The following is a 24,551-nucleotide window of genomic DNA, read 5'->3' on the forward strand; positions in this document are numbered from 1 at the left end:
CGTGGATATTGATTGGCATTTATTGTAGCCAATAGTGCTGAATGTGTATCACAGTCGACCCATTAACTAGCAAGCTAATGTTAGCAACGATTGATTTGTCCCCGTAGCTTATGTTTGCGAAGACGCTCTCTGATTGGCTAGCCGCGTACAGCGAAGCAGTGGCGTAGTTTCAGTGAAAGGCAAGGTATGGCGAGGAGGGGCGGGGGGGGGGGGGTGAAGGGGGTGGATTTTTTTTGTCAAATCAGTTGTGCAATAGTCACTTTTGGTGAGTTGTTTCTATACAATTCAGTTATATGACATTTAGGTATGACACTGGACTACACAAGCATTTTTAGTATAGAAATGTGTCAACAGACTAAAGCAGGGAACCACAATATTTTGCATACGAATTATGCAGAATGTAATATCATAACTGTTACAAAGGGTCAGATTAAACCGAATATATATATTTATTGCTTGAGATCCCATGTATAATATTTGTATATCGTCTGATATCCCTTGTATATTCTTTGTACATATACACGGAATATCCCTTTACCTAGGTACAGGCCAGACCATAATATTCGTTCTCCTATTGGACAGCGACCCCCTAGGCGCCACGGCCATACCCCAATGCCGAGTTCAAAGCCACCGCCAAGGCTTGTCTCAACATGCCCAGTTTTGCGCAGTAATACGAGACAGAACTGAGGTTGGCACTAGATTATTCACCTTACGTATAAATACGTTGCAGGTGGATACAGCAGCACTTAGCCTAAAGTCAAGTTACCCTCAAACGAGTTAACCCAACAAGTTGAAGCCTTCATCACGAGTCAACGACCAAGTGAAGTGAGCAACCTTGCGTCTAAATAGAGCACTTATAACCGCGTGCGAATAGGATAGTAAAAGTGTCAGAGCTTAGTGAAATAACGTCAAGTTCGACCTAGTTAAATGTGAAGTACCGTGCACAGGAGAATCTACACCGGTGAATGCAGAGCCTTTTCCGGCTGGATTATTGCTTTGGTACTGTGGCTGCTGGAGCAGAGAACCGTCTACCCCGCTGCTGTGTGGGATTTACCCGTGAGGAGCATCACTCGAGCCCGTCTCTAGGAGAGGCTGGCTGGCTTTCACCTATGCTGTCGCGCATACTTGGATTATAGCTGCTGCTTTCGTCTGCCGATCAAGGGAGTAATGTACCGCCTCCCGTAGCTGGAGCTTATTGATTCCCCGTTGATCCAGACTTTTGCATTCGAACATTCCTCCCCCCTGCTGGCTTACAACCGGAGGGAACCCCCTTAGTATCTCCAGCTGACCTACGAGTGTGCCATATATAATTCTTATGCTACAGGTGGTATTAATTATCCCCTTCGTAATATGCTCATGGACTTACGCTCTTGACCTATTCATGGTGCTCTTCTAATAAATATTATTATAAATAGTATTTTTTTGTGAAGCCGTGTTATTGGGGGGGTGTTCATCACATATACCTGTGTACTGTATGGCCAGTAGTAATGTACATAACGCAGTAGTGGTTTAATGATACCATACTTATTCAATACAGTCAGGGAATTGTACCCCTCAGTTACAATAACTGTCTATTATTTTTCTTGAAATTGAGCCAATTTTCCTTAGGTACGGTTTTGAGGTGTGTGTTCAACATAATAGTATCAAAAACACATTCACAAAAAGTATGGGTTACTGAATGCTGAACTGCACTGTTATAATCACTAAGCCATTGTAAGACCATACCTGTGTCCCTGTATCACTTGTCTCTGCTGCCCTTTGATTAAAAAACATCCCTATGTCCATTTTCCTTTTTTTTTTGGCATATTTCAGTTAGTCACAGTAAAAGTCACCTAGTAAAAGTGAGATAATTGACAATATCAAAACATGCTAGGGCTGTACCGAATAGTTCGAAGCTTCGTTCATAATGTTGACATTCGAATTCTAAATCAACATAAAAAATTGCAATTATTGCCCCCCTGTTAAGATATTCTGGGAAGAAGTAACCACGCAATTATCAGAATTTTTATTTCTGACCATACCTGTACTGCCTTCTGTATTGTTGTTGAATGATGTTTCTCAGTTAGCAGCCTCTATACAGCTAAAGAGACTAATTGTGTCCGGTCTTACAGCTGCTAAAAAGCTGATAGCATCACGCTGGATTCAACCGGATAAAATGTGCCGGAAGGTATGGGTTCTTACCTATCTCGATGTGATTTATCTAGAGATATCTACCACAAGAATTTTAGGTGTCAATGAAGCCAGTATAGCAATCTGGTTAGAGGTGGTGGAGAGAATAAAGGTTAGCATATGAATTTGTAATCCTTGGTTAGAAACGAAATAATGGATCGATTATCCAAGGGGGGTCCTGAGGGGGGGGAAGAAGAGCGAGCAAGAGCATAATGTATTGTATTGTATTGTAAGTATTATGTATATATCTTGTAACCTACATTTATATTGATTCAAATACTGGACTGTATAGTCCTGTGATTTATTGTGGATATTTACTGTTAATGTTTGTGTGTCTAGTTTTATGTCATGTCAAAAAAATAATAAAGAAATGTGAGTCAAAAAAATTGCAGGGTGCTCCAGTAGCACACCATGTTACCGCGCTGCGTCGCGGGACTCCGTGCTGCGTCACGGATCTGGTTGACTCCGAGTTCGATTCCCGGACTCGCCGTCATTTGCCGAATGTCTCCCCCTGCTCTCTCTCCCGTTTCACCCTACAACTGTCGGTCATGCTTGACCAGAAAAGCGATAAACGCTAAAAAAGAAAGTAAAAAAAAAAAAAAAAATTGCAATTATAATTTTATTTTTATTTTATTTTTGCCGAGTGGCGAGTGCCATACCTTGCCATACCAGAACGACGCCCCTGCAGCGAAGACCCTCTCTGATTGGTTTAGCGCCGAAGGGTCTCTTCCGCAGATTCAACAACAATTGATATGTTGTTCCCTCAAGTTCAAGTTCAAGTTCTTTAATAGTTGTCATACAGAAGTACAGAATACTTTCATACAAAATGCTTCTTACTGTTACGCTCCAGAGACTGTGCTAGACAAGATAGTATCAAATAACATAATAACATAATATAGCATGAATTTAGAAGAAGAAAATGAGGTCACAGTGTTCGGTATAGACATATGTACAATGTTCTGAGTTACCATATAATATACAATACACAATACTATGCAGTGTACTAATGTACAGTACTATCTAGTGCAAAGCAGAAATGGGATGAGGTAACCCTAACCCTAACCCCCATTCTCTGCCACCACTTTGATCATCCTAAACCATCCTCTGCCAGCGCTATTTGTCTATGGAGATGTTCACCTTCTTTGCAGGGCTATAACTTTTTAAATTGTATTGCTAAATTGACATTACTATGGCCCATTCAACATCAATTATCTATCGTTCAGGATGTAGGAACGTTTTACTTTTTCATTCACACATTCATACTAAAATACCGTCTAGAGCAGTGGTTCTCAAACTGTGGTACACATACCACTAGTGGTACTTGGTGGTACTGCTGGTGGTACTTGAAAACATTTCCAAAAAAGCTAAAAAAAAAAGAAGAAAAAAAATGTTTGCAGTCAGGCCACTGAACTTAGAAGCAGGCCAGGCCAGTGTTTCTGGTTGCGGCGGCGCGATAGTTAGATAATATAAGTGGGGAACAACCAGGAGATCACTGTGACAGAGAGTAATGCAGTCTAAACAGTCATAAATCTTTAATTCAACTTCAGCCCTGATCATAACCATTTATTTTTAGATTTCTTGTAATGTCAGATAAAAAATGAAATACTCCCACTTTTCTGAAAAGAGTTGGTGTTAAATCTGACATTACAAAAAATCCATATGTGTTGCTGCTAATCATTGACACATGCCTAGCCTGTAATAACCCCCCCCAGAAAAATGTACTTTGCATTTGATATATTGAAAATATTTAACTTTTTGTGTGTTTTTTTAACAATAAGTTGTGATGCCATCACACAAACTGGCATTTAAAGGGTAAACATTCAAAAATGTATTGAATATGTGTTTTCTTCTTTTTTACAATAATTTGTGATGCCCATCACAAACACTGGCATTTAAAGGGTAAAAATTTAAAAATGCCTGCACCAGAATGCAGGAAATTAAGTTTTTGTAACAAAATAATTGTGTGTGTGTGTGTGTGTGTGTGTGTGTGTGTGTGTGTGTGTGTGTGTGTGTGTGTGTGTGTGTGTGTGTGTGTGTGTGTGTGTGAGTGTGAGAGAGAGAGAATGACGGACAATTGCTTGCTGTGTGAGAGAGAGAGAGAGAGAGAGAGAGAGAGAGTGAGAGAGAGAGAGAGAGAGAGAGATAGAGAGAGAGAATTAAGTACATTTGCTGAAATACAGTTGTTCTTAATTTTCTCACTTGCTATGTGAGAATGTTAGTTATTATGTTCTCAATGCCCCTTGCATTGGATGAGTTGTGTGGAAGCGTAGTTCTAGTGCTATCTCTTTGTACATTGTGGCTGTGTCTGACAAAAGTTAACAATAAATAATGGTATCAGGAATACATTTGCCTCCTGCGTGAACTGTGCATAGCTGAATAGACTGTATTTTAACGCCGGTCATATGGTGGTACTTGGAGAGCCAGCTACGTTCTCAGGTGGTACTTGGTGTAAAAAGTTTGAGAACCACTGGTCTAGAGTATAAATATGTTTTTATCGTTTTCTGCAGTATTTCATAGAACGTGAGATATAGGCATAAATGCATATTAGATTATCAAATGCAGTTTGATACCGATCCATGCTATATTAAAAATTTCAACTGTACATCAATCAAATCAAATCAAATCCTTTATTTAACCAGATAAGCATCATTGAGATTAAAATCTCTTTTTCAAGAGCGATCTGGCCAAGCAAGGCAGCAGAAAGTTTCAACATAAAAAAGAACATCACAATAAAATACAGATAAAACATTTACATCAAGCTCCAATTTCAGGCAAGTTATCAAACAGGCAAATGATCAAACACAGTTGCACTGACCAAGGGAACTGAGTTCGTAGGATTTTAAAATGGCTTTGAATTCGCAGAGGGTGACCAGTCCTGGTAATTTTAGGTCCTCCTGTATCTTGTTCCAAGATGAAGGAGCAGCATATTTAAAAGCCCTTTTTCCCAATTCAGTTCTCATATGGGGAACTTCCAGTGTTAGAACAGCTTGAGAACGAAGGGCATACTTATATTGCTTTGTGCACAGAAGCACACTTAGGTACGAGGGAACCAGTTTAAGCAGAGCTTTGTGCACCAGAGAGAGCCTAAACGTCATGACTGATCATCTGCGGGTAAACGGAGGGGGGGGGGGGGGGGTCGTTTATAATTCAATGACCGACATTAAATGATTTATGTAGTATGGGTGATATATTGATCAGAGCAGTTTGTATCGAAAATTATAAAGAAAAACGCTGAAACTCACGTCAGTCTCCTCGTAGCGTTGGGCGATGAGAGTGGAGCAAACGGATCCCAATTATGTGATGGTGATCGATGCGATCCATTTCCGGTTTGTATATTACTAATACATGTCCAAATCATGTTGATTATTGAGTTATGGCAAAGATCCATATCCACGGTGTGGGGACGGACCGAGTTCCCAACGGGCACTTCCGGTTTGGCAACTCGCCGATCGGCCACCAGGTGGCGGTATTGAAGCGTTGCAGAGTTGTGATGGCTCAGACAGCATCAGCCAAGACTCCGTGGGTGAAATATGAATACCATGACGAAAATATGAAATATTGATCTCAAACACGCCTTACGGAGTGATTGGCAGACAACGCATGGCGGAGAAACCCGCCTTAACACGTGATTGGCGAAGAATGGGTTAACCTTAACCCTAACCTTAACCTTAACCCTAACCCTAACCCTAACTCTAAGGATAACCCACTTCGAAAGAGGGCCAAAGCCCACTTTGAAGCAGAGAATATATATGTACAAGGCGGAAGAGACCCTTCGGCGCTAAACCAATCAGAGAGGGTCTTCGCTGTACGCGGCTAGCCAATCAGAGAGCGTCTTCGCAAACATAGGCTACGGAAAAAATTGCGCGTTAGCAACATAGAAACATTAGTAACGTTAGCTAGCAAGCTAACATTGAACATTTGTTAAATTTAGTTAAAGAGGCAGAGTCCTAGAGCAGTTACAATGTGCTGTAAATGTCATTCTAGAATATTTCATTGGACTCAAAATCAGTATACGCCCCTGTGTCCTGGATGACTCATTGTTTTCCAGGGCCTTTAAAAAGTGATGAAGGGGTGGTGGTGTGGTTGAGTCTACACAGACTCAGTCCTCATTCCAAATGATTGAACATGTTATACAGTATCCTGTACTAGGGGGATACTATGCTACCCCTGCTTTACAGTAGCCTACTACAGCTGCTGTATGATCCTGCATGTTGTTTTTGTTGTCAGTTCTCCATTGCCAAGCTGATCAATGTGGTACGACGGAGAGTTGTGTGCAAAACTGACAGCCGTGTCCGCACCATGAACGAGGTGCTCACCTGTATCAAACTCATCAAGATGTATGCATGGGAAACCTCCTTTGAAAAGAAAATTAAAGGTACAAGTCACTTAGCTGTGTTCTTTTTAAATCTGTCTGTTTTTATGCCTCTGCCCATGGTATAGCCGTGGCCGGAGGCATTATGTTTTCCATGTTTTCCATGTTTTCCTATTTCATTGGTCTAGGTTAACCATAGAATAGAATAGAATAGAATAGAATAGAATAGAATAGAATAGAATAGATATAATAGAAATCCTTTATTTATCCCGAGGGAAATTCAGCACTACAGATCGCCCACAGTAAACAGTAAAAAAAAAAAAAAAGTCACGAATAACAAGAAAAATAAGAATAAAGTACAGTCCGGGATATACATTCTGGTATGTATATACATTCTAAAATATAAAATATACAGTAAAATGTATATAGCCTCCAGGCTTAAGCCCTACTGTACAAATGGGCTACAAAATATAATAGCAATTCATTATAAACTACAGCATTCAAAAGACAATAGTTAAAACAGCAGACATTAGATATCTATCATTATGAATGCGGTTTACTTAAATAACCACATTCTGCCCTAAAAGATATTCACTAGTTAATAATTGGATTTTCTCAAGTTTACATGATTGATTTTCCTTTAACCAGTTGATGCTGTAGTTGAAAAGGCCTTCTGGTCAAATATTTTATTTTATCTTTAATCTAATACATTTATTTTAGAAGTATGTTCATCAAAAAGTGCATTTTCATACTGTCACTATTCATTTACAGTATGTCTTAATAATGAATGCTATTTATATATACGCGTTTGTTTGGTCCTTCCTTCATGACTTGTTGAAAAGTGCTAACGTTGTAAAATGTTGAAATGGTCCTTCCTCCAGACATCAGGAAGACTGAGAGGGGCTTCCTGGAGAAGGCAGGCTACATCCAGAGTATCAACTCCTCCATCACCACCATCATCCCCTCGCTGGCCACCATCCTCACATTTGTAGTGCACACGTTATTGCGCCTGCCACTCAGCACATCATCTGTGAGTAGCACTTGACATGTGGTTTTAATGTCATCTGTATGTTGTTGTAATATGTTCTTTTTAATTATATACTCTATTATTGTAATATTGTTCATGTCACTTAGGGATCCCAGGGGAAATAACTTAAAGGGAAATTCCACCTCAAAACATTAAACTAATTTACCAGATTGAGACATAACTCTCTATGTGGCTAGACAAAGCGATCTCTGCTGGAGGTAACATACTGTAACCAGAAGAGAAAGCTCTGTGTTTGGTAGGAGTGATGACCTTTGACTGGCCTTGTCTGCCTTTTCACCTAAGTGTAGTCCTTTGTAAGGCAGTAAGCAGGAGCTTATGCAATCGTTAAGAGCTAAATCTCTGGCCTGATGTTATGTACAGGACTAATTATACTACTACTACTACTACTACTATTATTATTAATAATACAAATAATATAAATATTATTATTATTAATAATAAGAATAATAACAATATGAATATTATTATGTAGCGTGTGCGGTTTCCCCTTGCCTTTTATAGGCAAGCTAACTATCTTGCTAGACGAGGAGGTGACGGGTGTCTTTGTACCAAAAAGGTTTATTCCATGCTTTTAGAAAACAACTGTTAGGACTTGGTAACAGTTAGGCTCAAATGCACAACACAGGAGACAGGATAATGTTCAACCCCTTAGGGCATTTAATAATAAGTTGAAAAAAGGGAAAAGAACAAGTGCAGTGTGTGTGCATCTTTAGCCTGGCGGGCGGATAACCGTGACCGGTGAGGAGCACGGGAGTGGAACTGTGAAGACACAGAGGGAGAAAACAAAATAAGTCTTCACAGGATAAAAACTCAGGCACTCGGGGAAAAACACGACGAGAAAAACATGATAACATAGAACGTCAAAAATCACGGGAAGGTTGGATACACGGGAACACAACAGGAAGATGATTAACACAAGGCAATATCAAATATACTTGCCAGGCCATTCGAAGATCTGATGCTGATGAATGGAGATCCAGGGCCCTATTCCCCGTACCTGGTTCAATTAACCCTATGTTTGAATCCGCGCTTTCCCTGTTCCTCGAACACTGATTCAGTCTCGTTCATTTGAACCAGACTTGATACTCAGGATAATTGCGCGCGGCCGCCTCACCTGAAAAGACAGCAGGTGTCGATCGCAGAAATCCTGATTTTCTAACGCCATTGATTGATTGATTGATTTAAAACTTTATTAACAGATTGCAGAATGGGTACAAAACAGTTACCGCTCAATAGCCTCGCCGACAAGTTAAATGCATAATCTATAGGCTAATGTTAAGTCCCTCATTACCCCAATCAATCAAATTATATTTCTTTAAATGTGCCTGCTGGCAGTAGGCTTAATGGAATGAATAATCGAATGAGATCTTGCTAGCGAAAATAATTTGTTCAACTCTTTCAGAATAAGTAGATACAAACAAGCCCAAAGAGTATCTAATTGATACGAATTAATAGATACTTATGAGGATATCTGTACTGTATGCGCTCGGCTTAGGTATCATGTACTTTATATATAAATACATGGTTCCCAAAGTTTTCAAGGCGTGACCCCCGAAATAACGGTGTCAGAGAGGCTTGGAGGGAGGCTTGCAGTTTCACTATTAATCAGGTTTTAATCTGTTTCGGACATCCATACATGCAACCATACATTTTCTCAAATGCATTCATCAAATGTCAACGGCTCATTCAATTTCTCAAATCCGTCAAACAGCGCATCTCATCAGACATTTTAATCCCAGTTACAATATCACAATAACGTGTGAGTGACAGTGATACAATTCAACAATCCACAGATTCAGATTCCTCGTAATTCACAATCCACAGTCCACACATAAAGACGCTTCAATTTATGCTTGAATGAAACACAATCCGGGCGCTCCGTTAAGCAAATACATCAACAGCGGAGAATATGAAACTAATCAGAGCCAAACGCCCGGGTTTAAAATATCCCCGCGGGATTCACATTTGCAATGCTCCCTTATTAAAATAACCACTAGTGTGTGTATCACGACTCTGAGCGCCGTATATATGACGTGCATTATTTAGGTCAAAGTAAATCCATAGGCTGAATATGATTTATTATCAGCATTTTAGGTCTATTATTTTACATTTCAAAAGCCCCGTCTAGAAAAACGAAGCACAAAAACATAATTCAGAATGGTATAATGGGATCTAGACTGTGAGAATTATTTCAGGAAGCTCTTTGCGAGGGTGTGGCCATGCAGGTTATCGAGCGAACTGAACTAAACCCTGCCCTCGACCAGGTTCAAACTTTTTCATCTGTTGCCATAGCGATTTAGAAAATCCGACATCGGGGAACGGAAAGGTCTGGCTTAAGTCAAGCTATGCTGAAAATTATCCGGCTAACTCAGTTAGCCAGGTACGAGGAACAGGGCCCAGGTATCTTGTAGGGTGGTGTGGTGATTAGCAGACAGGTGTGGAGCCTCCATCCATCAGCGTGATTAGTATCACCTGTGCCGATTGCGCGCCTGTAGAGCGCGCACTGAAGTGCAGGAGGTGTATGGGACAGACACGGAGGATGAGACAGACACAGAGGTGTGTGACGGTGGTAGAGAGAGTTGTGGAGGTGAAACCATAACAACAACAAAAGTCACACTCGGTTCCTCTCTTTTTACCAAAAATGCTCTTCTCCCCCCACTCTATCTACCCAACAACAACAACAACAACAACAACCAATGAAATAAAATAGGCATGTACAGAGCATGGATGGTGCAGGTGTGTGTGTGATAATGTGAGCGTGTCTGCCTGTGTGTGTATGTGTATGTGTGTGTGTGTGTGTGCGTGTATTTGTGTGGCCGGGATGCTACAATAACTCGTCCCACTGTATTACGGATTACATCAGGTTCTGCGAGGAAGGTTTTGTACCCACCAAAAAGGTATGCTGCTTCCCCAACAATAAACCATGGATTAATAAGGACATTAAAAACCTGCTAAACACGAAAAATAGAGCTTTCATGGCAATGGACACTGAGGAGATCATGGTTGTCCAAAAGGAGCTCAAAAAGGAACTTAGAGCAGCGAAGGACAGTTGGGTCATTCCTGGCTATTGGTAACCTTTCTATGTGCTAACCTTTGGGGGGGGAAATCATGTTTTTTTTGCGTTTCCTGAATTATATCAGGTAAATAATAAAAATAAATGTTTAACCTTCAGGTACTTGTATTGGTAGAGCTCAAGCACTTAAATAATAATAATTATGGGTGGATTGTTCAGCCATTGACCGTGAGAGAGTTCCACCCTGTTAGGGACATATACATAGCTATTGCAAAGTGTTAATAATGTAAATATTCAACAATACTTAGCTTTTCTTACACCTTATGTGTCCCTTATTCCATCATATATATATGGTTTTATTTGAATAATAATGAAACAATAATTATGGAGTAGAACATTTGTTTATTATTCAGAACAATCACATGTATGCACCCAATTTACCCAAAATGGTAAATAATTAAACAATCTTGCCTAATAAAAAACATGTATGCTGTCCTTTTCAACTTTGCAAATTAACATAAAAACATGTAAAACATTTAACATAGTTGTTAAGTTATTTTAAAAGAAAAGGTGACTAACAGGGTGGAAAGGAACTCAACAGGGTCGAAAGGACCCTAACAGGCTTGAATTACCAACAATGTCTATGACCTTCGGACATCCACAGCCAACTTTCAACATATTTACTTACAAGTCTCTGTCTCTATGTATATCATCTTTCTCTGTCTGTCTCTGTCTGCCTTTTTATCTGTCTCTCTCTCTGTCTATGCCTATGTGTCTGTATGTCTGATTGATTGATTGAAAACTTTATTAACAGATTGCAGAATGGGTAGGCCTACAATACAGTACGGCTCAATACAAACAATTGTTAAGGAGATGCAGACCAGAAAAATACTTTTGTCTTGTTTACATCAGGGTCCCCCATTTTCAATTCATCAAGACATTTATGAACTACATGACATAAAGATATACAGTCTGTGTCTCTCTCTCTGTCTCTGTCTGCGTGTGTCTTTCTTAATTTGTCTCTGTCCGTCTGTCTTTCTCTGTTTGTCTCCGTCTGTCTTTCTACCTATCTCTGTCTGTGTCTGTCTCTGTCAGCCTTTCTATCTGTCTCTGTATGCCTGTCTCTCTCTGTTTGTCTCTGTCTATCTCTGTCTCCCTGTCTGTCTGTCTGTCTCACATTCTTAAATTTTGTTTCAGGTAAGTATGACAAGATTTCAATTGGGTAAGTATAGGATACATGTTGTTATGTTTCAGGCATTCTATTGTCTTAATAACTGTAATTCATTGCAATACTTAACACGTATCTCCATGTTGCTATATCTAATTGAACCGACCTTTTGTTTAGTGCTTGAGGCTCTTCAATCAGGCGCAATACCTGACTCTCAACATACCAGTATCCTATCTTATCTTATAGCTTTTGCCTTCTGGAGATGAATGTCCCTCCCTCTCAAAGAGTGTTGTCAATGGTCCTCATTCTCAAACGGACATACGTAAAAGTTACCAAGGAATTCCTTCGTAACTCGATTTACGTACTTATTCGGCATTCTCGAGCGGCTTTGTATTGTAAATAGAAAAAAAAGTATTGTATTGTATTGTAAAAAGACCGGTGTGCGCCCATGGTTTCAACATCTTTCTCTGGGACAAGTCATTGGGGATTGCCGATACTACAGACATCCGTGGAATTAAATAATTATAATGATAATGAATAGGGATGTCCGATATTATCAGCATACCGATATTATCAGCCGATATTGGCATTAAAATGTATTTTGTACAGTACATTTACTGTGCAACAAATTAACCAACATTTTACGCTTTTGGGTACGCTTTTCAATGGCATTCTGCTATTTATTTGCTGTATCCTTGAAATTATGTTTTACGTACATGTATGAATGGTGTCAGGCAGTATTGAGCCTTCTTTATTGTGTCCTTTCCAGGCCTTCACCATCATTGCCATCTTCAACTCCATGAGGTTCTCTCTGGGTCTCCTGCCCTTCGCTGTCAAAGCCTTGGCGGAGGCTCAAGTATCTCTGAGTCGACTCAAGGCAAGAAATAGCTGTGAATTAAAGACATTGAGATACAAAGCATGCAAAACATAGACCGTTCTTCATGATGTGTCTTGCACCACCACAGAGCTAGCACCAAACATAGCACAATATTATATAATATATATATTAGAATTGCTCTACCTGGACAAAAGAAAAACAGTAGTATATTATCCATTTGTATGCCCAATGCTCTGCCTTTTGCCTCCAGCATGGCTTGGTAAACAGTACACATCACTGCATGAGGCCAGAGAGAGAGGGAGCTAATTATACTTTTGAAATGTTGCACACAAAAAAGTATGCAAATGTGCATTTCCATCCATGAGGTGATTAAACAATCTACCTGAACACGGAACAGAGCAACAACCTTTATTTGCTACATTATTTATTCCACAAATGCGTTTACATCACCTATTTAGTCCATAAACTCTTTATCAACAATGGCAAAATCCACCTCAAGTGATTGCAATAACCTTTTGGGATATTAGGGTAGTTTTATGTTCTTTTTGCGCTTTCCATCCAGCTTTTCTAATATAATACTTCATAATGTATTTTTTTTTTTTTTATCCACTTTTTCTCCCATTTTCTATATTTTCTCCCATCCCAATTTCGTATAATCCAATTCAACCCTCCCCTGTCACGAACGCTGTTTCTTGCCTCCCACAAGCCGGCTGCAATGTGGACTAAGTCATACATAGCACAAGTCCCCTCCGGTACTTGAGGTAACAGCAGTCGCATCTTTTCACCTGCGCAGCTCGATCTCTCAGTGTCGAGGAGTAACGCGTGGGAGGCTCACGCTGCCCCCGACACTTCCTGATTCTACTGCGCAGGCACACCAACCGACCTGTAGGAGTCGCTGTCCACAACACCCGATCCCCACCCATCAGTTTCCCACCCCCTAATACGGCCAATGTGTATTAGTATGAACGACCAGCTAAACTGAAAGCAATGTGGAGCGCTGGGCTGGAACAGGCAAGCCCAGCGTCTCCGTCATTCGTGGCGAGCGCCTTGCCCACTACGCCACGTAGCCGCCCTACTTCATAATGTATTTCATGCACATAAAAATAGTAGCCTATATTGAATCACAGCTAGAGAGAGCGATAGAGGGAGAGCAAGAGACTGTTTACCCAGCCATTGATACCAGATTACAGCACATGTACACACGTATAACAAGGCCAAGGATGGAAGATAAGCTGTGTGTGTGTTTGCTTGTTTGTTTGTTTGTTTGTTTGTTTGTTTGTTTGTTTGTTTGTTTGTTTGTTTGTTTGTTTGTTTGTTTGTTGTGGACAGAAGCTAATACTCATCCAGAACCCGGAGTCCTATCTGAAACGGGAAACTGGCACAGGATCAGCCATAGTGATGAACAACGCTACTCTGTCCTGGATCAAGCCAGAGAGCCAATCAGGCAGCTCTCCCAACATAGTCAACGGATTAAAGCCCATGCCTCAGAATGGGAATGTAGAAGTCAAGCCAACCCTGAGAAATATCTCCTTCACCTTACTGAAGGTTGGTGTTGGTGTCTTAAGGGGAAATATCTCCCTCACCTTACTGAAGGTTGTTGATGGTGTCTTAACTCTTTGGGCGCCATACCCGAGTATAGTCGGGTTATCTCGCCAACCGTTGAGCGCCAAATCCTTTGATATTTTCCTTTGATCCCCATTCTATACGGTCAGCCGGAGCCCTCTAGGTGTCCCTGGCTCATCTGCCTACGTTGGAATTGCAATGATGATCGAATCTCACCAGGTGGCAGTATCACTTACCTTTTGAACTGGAATGGCTTGGTGTGGATACACCTATTATTATTTTTTGCAAGGGCTCCTCCTCCTCGGAGACAGAGTGACACAGTGATCGCCTCGAGATTTTTTTGCCTGAAGCCTATTTCCTGTATACACAAGTATAGACATATACACAGGTAATCGCGATGGCGATTTGATCACTGGGAATTATTCTTTTTGGAATACCTTCTGGCTAACGTAAGGTATATTCTATGTCTATTTTACCGAACCTGAAACATGTTTTTGTAACGATCACAGTGTCGTGTTTTACCGGACGTAAAACATGCTCGACAAACACGATCGCAGTTTCTAGTTGAAACGACCTCCCCCCCCCCCCCTTGATGATTTTGTGAAGGCACATATGTACATGATATATATACCTTTGATGTGGGAATATTTGGGGTTTCAGGCGATCAACCAGAACGATTATTGCATATAACGCGTCATATCTTGCGATCTATGGAAAAAGGCTGGATTATTTTGGAAATGGGCGATGTTTAGCGTGTAATAAACTACAAACTACAGTGTGTAGAAATGAACTGATTAGTCAGTAATGGACTATGAACAATGCCTGTCAAATGAGCCATACTATTGTCTCCATAGCTATAATACAGAACACACGATGGGTCTGCAAACATCGCTAAAATGGTCAATAACGCTGGCGCCAGGAGGTACAGATGGGAAAAGTGGGTGGCCGTTAAAGAGTTAAGGGGAAATATCTCCTTCACCTTATTGAAGGTTGGTGTTGGTGTCTTAACACATTGGGTGCCAGCCATTACCCTTATCCTTGTAGCTAATGCGCCAGGTTTCCATAGCCTACTTTCACTGTGCGTCACTATGTTTGGAGAGCTATATCTATATTCTATAGCTATGGAGACAATACTATGGTCATTTGACAGTCACTTTCTTCCGTCGAACATGCAAAAAAGAGAAAATGTTTTCATGTATACGTTTGTGCGTTATCCTGTGGTGAATATTGTATAGTTTAGGAGTGATCCGGCCTAACTCCTGAAAAGCTGAGTTATAGGGCGCTACGTGAATTCGTCTATAAGCGTTGGTGTTTCTTGCCTGGACACGCTACTATTTCCAAATCAAATGTATATAATAGGTATTATGTTTCATGGTTTGATAGCCAGTAATGGCGTTCGTTTTGAACACCACACACGCTGATCAGCTGGATCGATATGAAAACATTGTAGGATCAAGGTGAAATTGATATAGTCCTTACCTTTGATCAGGGTTATTCCAAAAAGAATATTCAAATTGTCTGATCACAATTTCCAGTATTGATGTCCATCTGGTCCCGGACATAATTTGGCACAACTTATGGGTCGAGTGTGCTAGATGTGTTTCGAAGTGGTCGAAGAAGCGATTTACTTGGCTCCGTCTAAATTCTGCGCCCGGAGGGGTTTAGATGTAGACACACGGTGAGAAATAAGGTTTCAAAGGGTAGGCGATACTGCCACCTAGCAGGATGCTGCCGGTATTGCACTTTTGGAATCTCAGAATGATTTCCTATCGGGACACCGAGGTCCGTGAACCTGTAATGAATAAAAATATCAAATAAAAGAAAAAAATACCAAAACCTGAGAAATCTCGGGTCTGACGCTCAACCGCTGGCGATATCTCGGGTCTGGCGCCGAATGTGTTAAGGAGAAATATCTCCTTCACCTTACTGAAGGTTGGTGTTGGTGTCTTAAAGGAAAACTCCAACATTTTGGGAAATTAGCTTATTTAACATCTTCCCTGGAGTTAGACAAGAAGATACATACCTTTTTTGTCTCTGTGCGTGCATTTAGCTTTTGGAACAGTCGCTCCGTTAGCATAGCTTAGCTTCATCACTGGAAGTGAGGGGGGGCCGGAGCCTGACGTTCCCTTACAGTGTATAGTTTGATTGATTGATTGAAAAGTTTATTAACAGATTGCAGAATACACTCCAAATACAACTCCAAAACGTTCATGTAAACATGTTGTGACCTGTGTATTCACCACATGGAGAAATTAAAAATAATTGAATTAGACAATTACGTTTTATAAGCAAATATACTCAGAACAATTTTTTGCCTAACCACTCCTCTCTGTGCGCAGCCAGTGATTTCAATGTGTCGTCGTGATTGTTGACATTCTCATTCATTCAAAGGATCTGAACCGATTGGTGTTGGTGTCTTAAAGGGAAATATCTCCTTCACCTTACTTATGGTTGATGTTGGTGTCTTAAGGGGCAATATCTCTTTCGCCTTACTGAAGGTTGGTGTTGGTTTCTTAAGGAGATATATCCCCTTCACCTTACTGAAGGTTGGTGTCGTAAAGGGAAATATCTCCTTCACCTTACTGAAGGTTGGTGTCATAAAGGGAAATATCTCCTTCACCTTACTGAAGGTTGGTGTCGTAAAGAGAAATATCTCCTTCACCTTACTGAAGGTTGGTGTTGGTGTCTTAATGGGAAATCCCACTGAAATGGACCTTGAGGTTATTATTCTGCAAAAGTAGACTTCTTCCTAAAACATTTCCTATTCTTTTATGAGTTTTGACTGAGGTCTAGGTGTTTAATATAGATGCAAAAACTTGTCTTTCAACCATTTCAGGCGTCCAATGATGACACAAGAGTGCATTGTCCTTGACCATGAGAGCTCCTAATTCAGAATAACAGGAAATGAATATCGTTGGAATTTTTAAGGAAATTGCCATCTTTGACCAGATAACAACCGGAACCTGAAATTCATTCTCAGTGGAATTTCCTCTGAGGGGTCAGTGACTGGTAAAGTTGTGTTTAACAGGTTGGCAGCAGACAATACATTTACGTTTGTTCATCCCTGTAGGGCAACCTTCTTGGAATTTGTGGCAGTGTCGGTTCTGGGAAGTCTTCTCTGATTTCAAGTATATTAGAACAGGTTGGTTACCAACGAACTACTGCAGTTTTTCAATCATAATATTGTTATTATCTCTAAAGCTGAAGTCATCAAAAAGATGCTATAGGCTTCATTGATCGTACTGTAGTAGTCGATAATGGTTTTTGACGGTCACAAAATGGTTCTCTATTCTAGATGCACCTTCAGCAAGGCTCCATCACAGCCGATGGAACGTTTGCTTACGTTTCACAGCAAGCCTGGATATTCCATGGAAGTGTCAAAGACAACATTCTGATGGGGGAACCGTTTGACCAAACCAGGTAATCCAATCCAACTTTATTTATATAGCACATATAAAAACAACAATGTTGACCAAAGTGCTTCACAATCAATCAATACAGTAAAAAAACACATAGACTAATCACAATACAATGCACACAGAACCACACACATATTACGGCAGCAGACTGTAAAAAATTTTAAATGCTAGGGAGAACAGATGTGTTTTTAGATGGGATTTAAACATTGGGAGTGTTGGGGCCAGCCTAATGTGGGGACTCGGGAGGCAACTCATTCCAGACTTTGGGGTCTATAACCACAAACGCACGGTCCCCCCTGTTCTTTAGCCTGGATTTGGGGACAACAAGGAGGGACTGGTCAGCAGACCTCAGAGACTGTAATGGGGTGTAGGGGTGCAGGATCTCAGTGAGGTAGGGTATGAATGGTTTTTAAAAAATCCGCCCTTTTTTTTTTATCCTCCAATCACAACTGTCGCTTCCCTCGAACAAACCGAGATAGATAAATTAGGACTGTCTCTAAGGCCATGTCCACACGTATATGGATATTTTGCCAAACGGATATTCTCAGGCTCTGTTTAAAATAAAATCCCCGTCCACACGACAGTGTTAAAAAAAAAAAACTCCATCCAGACACAAACACATAAACGCATATAAATTGCTCCAACAAGCATGCGGGCCAGTAGGTGGCGATAAGCGATATCCCAAATACCATAGTGGTACGAGCGGTCAGGACGACTGAGAAACGATAGGAATTGTCCATTGGTTCACCCAGCCCACGTGACCATTCCTATAGCATTTCCATTGGCTATATTGACATACATAGATTTGTATCCAAAGCGACTTACAAGTTCTGTACGACAAGTCATCAGGAAGGGCACAACTCTATCAGCTGAGCAACAATGTTCATCAAAGTGTTGAGTGCTACAGTGTAGGTTAGTTTATTAGGACAAGTGCATGACAGTAAGGTTAGTTAGGGTTAGATTTAAAAAAAAAAATTATTAAATTTTTTTTATTCAGATAATGGTTGAAGAAGTGCGTCTTTAGTCGACGGCGAACGATTGGACGGGTTTCGGCTGTCCTAACTGGGGTGGGTAGTTCATTCCACCATTGTGGGGCAAGGACTGAGAATAGGCGACTTCTCTTTGATGACCCTCCGGGAGCTTGGATAGGAGTAGGTCTGAGGCGGCCAGAAGATGCAGAGCGTAGGGGTCTTGAGGGTGTGTAGTTAGAGACCATTGACCGGAGGTAGGCGGGAGCGGTTCCCTTTGCCGCACGGTATGCTAGGTCGAGGGCCTTGAAGCGGATACGTGCAGCAATGGGGAGCCAGTGCAGGTCCCTAAGAAGTGGGGTGACATGGGCCGACTTCGGTAGGTAGTGAGGCCGGTGTCTGCATATTAGCCATGTGCTTTCAATTGGGAATACATAACGTTATTCTTGTTTACCCAAGTTGTGTGCTACTAGGTTAGCTTAAAACACATGTAAGTTACTGCCTCTCCAAACACAATTTGTCAAACAGAATAGTTATACTTTTATAAGACAAATTTCAGCAACTAGAAAACAAAATTTTTACTTAAATTAAAGTATTTAATACTGTTGGGTCATTGTCACCAGGGGCACATGTGCTACTCATTAGCCTACTTATTTTGAGCAATGCTAGCAAGGAGGGCCGGGGCCTACAATAGAGTGAATGTCCCAAACTGACTGACTGGCGGACTCCCCATGCGTGACTGTCGTGTCTGGGCCCGGTTTAACTAGGCTCGCATATACTCTTGTTTGTTGTTTGGAGAAAACTTCTTAAAACTAGCACCCATCCTGAAAAAGTAAGATTCTGACGATGACTGATTTTCAGGTCCTTTTCATCTTCCTTTCAGGTATGATAGAGTTATTGATGCCTGCAGCTTGAAACCTGATCTGGCAATTCTTCCATATGGTGATGAAACGGAGGTAATCGAATTCTTTGACGCAGATCGGCACACTTTCAAAAAAGGCCAGACCCTTTGTGATGCTAGCTCACTGACATGTATTTCTGGGAACAAAACTAAATAATCTTTGCATTGCACATACACATGCCGTATCGGAGAACATTTCCGAAACAAGAGATGTCCTTATTGATTCAGAGACCCTCACTGAGTGTCTCGTCTCTCTGTCCCCAGATAGGTGAGCGTGGGTTGAATCTGTCGGGAGGTCAAAAACAGAGGGTCAGCCTGGCCAGAGCTATCTACTCCAACAAGGACATCCTGCTCCTGGATGACCCTCTGTCTGCTGTAGACGCCCACGTGGGGAAACACATCTTTGAGGAGTGCATCAAGAAGGAACTGGAAGGGAAATCCATTATCCTGGTCACTCACCAGCTACAGGTAGGATTAAGCAGGTCGGATTCTGTGGCGGTGGATATGCTTTCAAAGTGGAGTATGTCACACACACACACACACACACACACACACACACACACACACACACACTTGATGGGATCACCCGTGTCCTTTTTTTTATTTTTTTATTTTTTTGGATTTTTTTTTTTGTGTTTTATCGCTTTATTTCTACTGGGCAGTCCAGTAGGGAGAGACAGAGGAGGAATGGGAGACAGAGTGGGGGGAAGACATTCAGGAAATAACGACAGGTTCGGGAATCGAACCCGGGTCGCCCGTGTCGCGGCTGAGCGCGCTATGTGGTTCGCCACTGGGGCGCCCACCCGTGTCCTTTTTAACACTCTCAACTCCGTTTTAAACCCCCCCCCCCAATCCAGCTGTAGTGAAACCTCTGCTGAAACATGTGAAGCGTTTTTAAATGTCTTTGTTGACAAGATTGCAACTATTAGAGCCTGTATTTACCTCTTTCTTATGACCCATCTATTCTTGTAAACTGCTCTGCTGTTTTTAGTAATTTTTAGCCAATGTCACTCCCCTGTCTGAAGAAGATTATTGCTCAAATGAAGCCATCTGGCTCTCCCACTGATGTTCTCCCCCCTCGGTTTTTTTAAGAGGTCTGGGACACCATTGGACCCTATGTCCTAACATTGGTAAACACTAGGGTGTCCCTAGGAGAGGTACCAGCAAGCTTGAAACGGGCAGTGGTACAGCCCTTACTCAAAAAGCCTAGTATGGACACCTCTGTCTTTAAAAGTTTTAGACCTATCTCTAAGCTCCCTTTTATTTCTAAGATTTTAGAGAAAGTGGTAGCCATCCAACTACAGTAATTTTAAAATTTAAATTTAAATTTAAAAAATACAATTTTTGTAGGTATTCCAGTCAGGTTTTAAAGCCCTCCACAGCACAGAGTCAGCTCTCTAGTGTTAAATTACCTTTTGTTAGCAGCTGACTCTGGGAACTCCATCTATCTTGTTTTATTGGATCTCACAGCTGCTTTTGATACAGTAGACCACTCCATCCTCATCCCCCACTAGTGCACTGCAACCTTGCCCAGGCCCGACGGGTTCGGGCTGGGTAGGGCTTTTTTTTTTAATAGATAATTCGGGCTCGGCCGGGTCCGGGCACCACGTTTTTTATTTTATTTTTTTTTTTTTTTATTGCGTTTTTTTTCTTTCATATAACTAGGGTTATAGGATAACCTTCGTTTTCCTTAAGATTCGTTTTCTCTTTTGCGCCAGAGAAACATTTGGATGTAATTACCGCAGCGCGCAGGGAGAACTCAGGGGACAAGTTCAACTCGATTGGTTGTGTTGGAATATAGCCAGTTGGCGAACGTTTTAATTTGTTCTTGGGATGTATGTAGCCGGTTGGCGAAGTTTTGTTAATGTTGTTCAACGCGTTGCTGACGTCGTGGTGAGTGATGTTTATTATTTGCTGGGTCGCTACCTGTTTTGTTGTGCTTTTCAATATCTTGAAATCTGATTTCTGTTTTCTGTTTGTTTGTATAGTGACTGAGTAGGCTATTGTGTGTCGTGTGTGTGTGTGTGTGTGTGTGTGTGTGTCAAAGAAGATTCTATAGCCTTCAATACGTTTTACGAGGCTGATGTGTGAGTCAGTCTATAAGCGAGCACTGGGAGAGACGGCATTCTAATAAGAGCGAAACAGGCTATGTAAATGCTTCTTAGTTTTGTTTATTTATTACGTTCATATAAAACCGTGTTTCGAATATTTAAAACAAATACAAAAAAAATTATATTTTAATAATAATAATAATAATTTTTTTCTGGTTTTCACGCGGGCTAGGGCTTAAAATATTATTTACAGTCTGGCTTATTTTCGGGCAGGGCCTGAAGTTCACGGGCTCGGGCAGGGCTCGGGCTTTATTTCAAGGCCCTTGCAGACCACTATCCCCCGCCTAGAGCACCATGTGGGCATCAGAGGTACTGCTCTAGAGTGGTTCAGGTAATATCTGTCGGATAGGAGCTTTTCTGTGCGTCGATTTCCAGTCATCATCTGCTTCCCTCCCCTGTGGTGTACCTCAAGGTTCCATCCTGGCACCCCTCCTCTTCGCTCTGTATCTGCTCCCCTTAGGGTCTATTATTTAAGCATTACATCATGTGCAGGAGTGTGTTATATGAATTAGATCAAGCCTAGGGGTGGTTGTTAGGCCCGACGCACAGCGGAGGGTCGTTAGACCCCCAGGCATGATCTAATTCCTATAACACATGACTACAAGTGGTGTAATGTGGGGCGGTTAGGTGGCGTAGCGGAGATTGCGTTCGTCACCAACCCCGGAGCTGTGAGCTGGATTCGCCTGTTCGAAACCAGCTCACAGCTCCGGGGTTGTCACCAGCTTGGCTGGCCGTTCACACTAATACAATTGGCTGTATTAGAGGGTGGGAGAAGCTGGCGGGGTGGGTCCGGGTCGTTGTAAACAGCGACTCCTACAGTTCGGTTGGGGCGCCTGCTAAGCGCGGATAGGACCTGAGTGGGATAGTGTGATCCTTCCACACGCTACGCCCTCTCAGGGAGGATCCGCGCTGCCAGGTGAAAAGAAGCGGTTGATTGGCTGGACGTGTGTCGGAGGAAGCACGTGATAGCCTCCACTCTCCCAGATGATCTGACTGTGGGGGGTAAGTGCGCAGCGACCAGGAAGGGGATTGGGAATTGGCATACGACTAACATTGGGATGGGAGAAAATCGGAGGAAAATGGAGGGGGAAAAAACAAGTGGTGTAATGTATTTTATTTAATGGCCGAATTCACCCAACCTTATTGCTATAGAATAAACACAGTAATTGAAGCATAATGGAGATTTATTCACAAAACCATCCACAGAGAAAGTAGATCCAATAGTAGATCCACTGACTAGTAGACACCAGAGGGAGCTCCACAAACCATGTTAAACCCAGATAGACAGTACTGCTACATCTATACATTTATGACTGTGAGAATGGGTTTTAAGCAGAGCCCAATCGCTGAACACAGGAGAGGAGAGAATGGAGCGTTTCAGGATATTTAATAGTATTCCCCAAGCAGACAAGAGTTACATCCAGAAATGTACAACAGACAGGAATTGGGAATGTTCTTGGGGCAATGAGAGCAGGTGCACTCCAGTGCTACTGCAGACGGAAGACACAGGTCCGTGTCGAGAGAGTGAGCAGGAACTCCTTAGTAAAGCTCCAGGGGTCCAGACAGGGGCTCGCTGGAACAGAGGTCCTGGGCACAAGAGAAGGAATGTTAGAACAGGGAATAATCACACAAGAGTGTCTAGCAGGTCTTCGGACTGAGGCGTCGTACCTAGGTAATGATAATAACACCACGACGACTTCTGGTCAGCATCCTCCGGTAGAAGTAGGGTCTTGGTGATCAGGGAATGGGATACAGCTGTGAAGAGTGAGGTGCCTGGCAGCGTGTGAATCAGGAGATGAGGTGCAGCTGAGTTGAGTGACAGGGGGTGAAGGAGTGCTGACCATATATGGGCGTGAGGCTTCCATGGTGGATGGAAGGGAGGATGAAGAGGAGTGAGGAAGGTGTGTGGTGAATGTGAAGGGGGGATGAGGAGGAGTGAAGAATGCTCTTGCTGTGATTATGACAGGACCCCCCCCTCTACGGGCTCCCCCTGGCGGCCAAGGCTTGTCAGGGTTGGCCCGATGGAAATCCCGGACAAGGTCCGGGTCCAGGATCATCTGGCGGGAGATCCAGCTGCACTCTTCTGGGCCGTAGCCCTCCCAGTCGACCAGGTACTGGTAGCCGCGGCGCCGCACGTCCAGCAACTGCCGGACAATGTGGTCGTCAATGACCAGCGGAGGGGGAGGCTCCGGAGCAGGGGGAGACAGGGGACTGGAGACCACCGGCTTCAGCTGGGAGACATGGAAAGAGGGGTGAATCCGCATATGGGAGGGGAGCTGGAGTCTGACGACTGAGGGGTTGATGAGGGACAGAATCTTGTAGGGACCAACAAAACGGGGGGTTAGTTTACGGGAAACAGACTTGAGCGGCAGGTCCCGAGATGAGAGCCATACCATCTGACCTGGTTGATAGTTGGGAGCCGGGGTCCGGTGGCGGTCGGCGAAGCGACGGTTCTGGTCCGCGAAGGGGAGAAGCGCGGCCCTCGTGTCCTCCCAAATCCTCCTGCAGCGGCGAAGGTGGTCCTGTACCGATGGGACAGCGATCTCCTCCTCCTGGGCAGGGAACAGCAGGGGTTGGTAGCCCAGAGAGGACTCAAAGGGGGACTGACCTGTGGCCGCCGAATACAGAGAGTTGTGGGCATACTCTATCCACGGCAGGAAAGTACTCCAGCCGGAGGGGTCCCGGGTCGTCACGCAGCGGAGGGCGGATCCCAGGTCCTGGTTGGCCCGCTCCGACTGGCTGTGGGTGGTACCCGGAGGAGAGACTGACGTGGCCCCCAGGGCCCGGCAGAAGGCCTTCCAGACCTGGGAGACTAATTGAGGGCCCCTGTCGGAGACGATGTCCACCGGGATCCCGTGGAGGCGGAAGACGTGGAGCACCATCAGGTCCGCGGTCTCTGAAGCAGAGGGGAGTTTGGGGAAAGCAAAAAAGTGCACGGCCTTCGAGAAACGGTCAACAATAGTGAGAATAACTGTGTTACCGTGTGAGGGAGGAAGGCCGGTGACAAAGTCCAGGGCGACGTGCGACCAGGGCCGACCGGG

At 42.7% G+C, this 24,551-nt stretch overlaps 1 protein-coding gene across 1 annotated transcript in view; it reads left to right on the top strand.

The window, feature by feature from the left end:
* The window catches only part of LOC311246826 (ATP-binding cassette sub-family C member 12-like), a gene marked incomplete at both ends in the record, with an annotated part of 156,847 nt that overhangs the window by 39,980 nt on the left and 92,316 nt on the right, over nt 1-24,551 (top strand). Inside the window, 8 exons of the mRNA XM_084337072.1 lie at nt 6,397-6,544; nt 7,363-7,511; nt 12,480-12,587; nt 13,878-14,093; nt 17,182-17,253; nt 17,407-17,531; nt 19,382-19,454; nt 19,664-19,867. Of these exons, the coding sequence (XP_084193198.1) occupies nt 6,397-6,544; nt 7,363-7,511; nt 12,480-12,587; nt 13,878-14,093; nt 17,182-17,253; nt 17,407-17,531; nt 19,382-19,454; nt 19,664-19,867 (1,095 nt within the window). The remainder of the gene's footprint in view (nt 1-6,396; nt 6,545-7,362; nt 7,512-12,479; nt 12,588-13,877; nt 14,094-17,181; nt 17,254-17,406; nt 17,532-19,381; nt 19,455-19,663; nt 19,868-24,551) is intronic.

Source organism: Notolepis coatsorum (genome assembly GCF_963971535.1).
Source record: "Notolepis coatsorum genome assembly, chromosome: 20".
Taxonomy (NCBI): Eukaryota; Metazoa; Chordata; class Actinopteri; order Aulopiformes; family Paralepididae; genus Notolepis; species Notolepis coatsorum.